The sequence below is a fragment of the Alligator sinensis genome, unplaced genomic scaffold (assembly GCF_000455745.1).
Source record: "Alligator sinensis unplaced genomic scaffold, ASM45574v1 scaffold1256_1, whole genome shotgun sequence".
Lineage (NCBI taxonomy): Eukaryota > Metazoa > Chordata > Crocodylia > Alligatoridae > Alligator > Alligator sinensis.
In genome coordinates this window covers 7,029-9,008 of record NW_005843842.1, presented here as the reverse complement: position 1 = coordinate 9,008, position 1,980 = coordinate 7,029, and the positions used below count along the sequence as shown (strand labels likewise).

The 1,980-nt window shown below is 49.0% G+C and overlaps 1 protein-coding gene across 1 annotated transcript in view; it reads right to left on the bottom strand.

The window, feature by feature from the left end:
* GLRX2 (glutaredoxin 2) overlaps positions 1-1,972 on the bottom strand; it is a 6,102-nt gene extending 4,130 nt beyond the window's left edge. The window contains exons 1-3 of the mRNA XM_006039189.1: positions 1,899-1,972; positions 1,212-1,244; positions 638-701 (exon numbers count right to left, since the gene is read on the bottom strand). Of these exons, the coding sequence (XP_006039251.1) occupies positions 638-700 (63 nt within the window). The 5' untranslated portion in view covers position 701; positions 1,212-1,244; positions 1,899-1,972. The remainder of the gene's footprint in view (positions 1-637; positions 702-1,211; positions 1,245-1,898) is intronic.
* Positions 1,973-1,980: the final 8 nt, after the last annotated feature.

Genomic DNA, 1,980 nt, shown 5'->3' with positions numbered 1-1,980 from the left:
ACGCGGGGAATCTTGAGAGGGTCCAGAGGAGGGCCACTCGCATGATTAGTGGCCTTCGTGATAGACCCTACGGGGGGAGGTTGAGAGAGCTGAACCTCTTCAGCCTTCACAAGAGACGGCTGAGGGGAGATCTTGTGGCCACCTATAAATTTATTAGGGGAGGTCAACGGGGAATAGGGGAAGTGCTGTTTACTAAGGCGCCCCAGGGAGCGACTAGGAATAACGGGTGTAAACGAGAGTGGATTTAGGTTAGATATTAGGAAGGAATTTTTCACAGTAAGAGTGGCCAGGATCTGGAATGGGCTTTCAAGACAGGTGGTGCCATCACCTAGCTTGGAAGTCTTCAAGAGGAGGCTAGATAGTCACCTGGCTGGGGTCATCTGACCTCAGTCCTCTTTCCTGCCAGAGGCAGGGGGTCAGACATGATAATTCATTGTGGTCCCTTCCGACTCTACAATCTATGAATCTATATATATTATGTACTAAGTTTATGGATATTCAATATGGAGATGTATTAAAAACAATTCTTCAATTGATTAAAAAGTGGCAGTTATTAACTTACACAAGCAGACTTTTTTTCTACATGCCAGAAAAAATTCTCCTTGCTAAATAACAAGTATTTAGTTCCTCAGTTTACCTGGATCTGGTTCAAAGTAGCATCATTAGACAGTCGCATGGAAGTAGGTGGGCTATTCCCCATTCTGAGAAAAAAAAAAAAAAGACTAAGCATTTAAACGCTCTAAAAAAAGCACTCATTTTTATGGTTCACGAGTTATATTAACAGGATACTAAAGATTGGTGTCAAATCAACATTTTCTAACATGCCCCCCCCTGAAATCTGCATGCTAATTGCTGAAGTCTGGCTCAAGACTGTACTCTGTTTGGGACACAGACTCTTAACCTGTGCTCTCTCAGGTGGTCTAGTGCCCAGGATTATGTACAAGGACTGGACCTGTTTGGGACTTTTATAAAAGGTCAGTTATGGCCCTGGCTGCAATCAATGCATACTGCAATGTCAAAATAATGTGCCACATCTAATGGTAGTAACATTCCAGGAAACACTAAAACATACTGCACGTGCCCCAGAATTTCAGAAGAGTGACAGCTTTCCCACCAGACACCACACACCCAGCCATGCCTCGTAATTTTGTTTCTGCAGACCAACACCTACACGGCCAAGGCCCAGCGGGGAAAACATGACAGAAGAGTACCTTAAAAAATGACACTTCCAAGCCTCCTTTGCCCTGCAAGTACATAAAGGCATAAAGTCATAGAGAAGTAGGGCTGGAAGGGACCTCCGGAGGTCATCTACTCCACCCCGCTGCTTGAGGCAGGATCATCCCTATCCAAACCTTCCCGCATAAATCATAATGTGAACTACACAAGCCTACTGTAAGGCCTGACACAGCACGGACCTAACACCCGAACCAGCCCCAAGTAAAGCAGGGGGATCAGGGCAGCCAACATCTTGTTTCTATAAAAGGTGAATGCACGCTCAGGAGATCCCAGGAACAGGATCGTACTCCCAGTTAAGGTAAGGAGAAAGGTAAAAAAAATGCCCATGTCTATACCAGTCAGAGCATGGCCCCAAATACAGTGATTGGTCTGTTCCTGAGGGTGAGACCCTCTAATCACAAGCCGCTGGCTTTGGCCCCAGCAGGAGCTTTGGCATGCCCACAGGCACACCACAGGAGCCCTTGGCGCACCCCAGGGGCCCAGGCACCTCACAGCCACACCCCAAGCAGATGGAAACAGCAGCAAGAGTCATCTGTGGCCTTTTTCTTAGAAGGCTTAAAAACCGGGTCCGGCCGCCCGCTGCCTGCTGCTTTGCAAGCCCGTGACCATGAAGCGCTGGGGCTGGCGGGGCCCGTGGGAACAGCTGGAATGAAGCCTTTTACCCCGGACCAAGTGTCGGGCCGGGCCGTGCACTGATCCCGAGGACGCTCCGGCCCCGGGCACCGCCCCAGGAGCCAGCCCGCC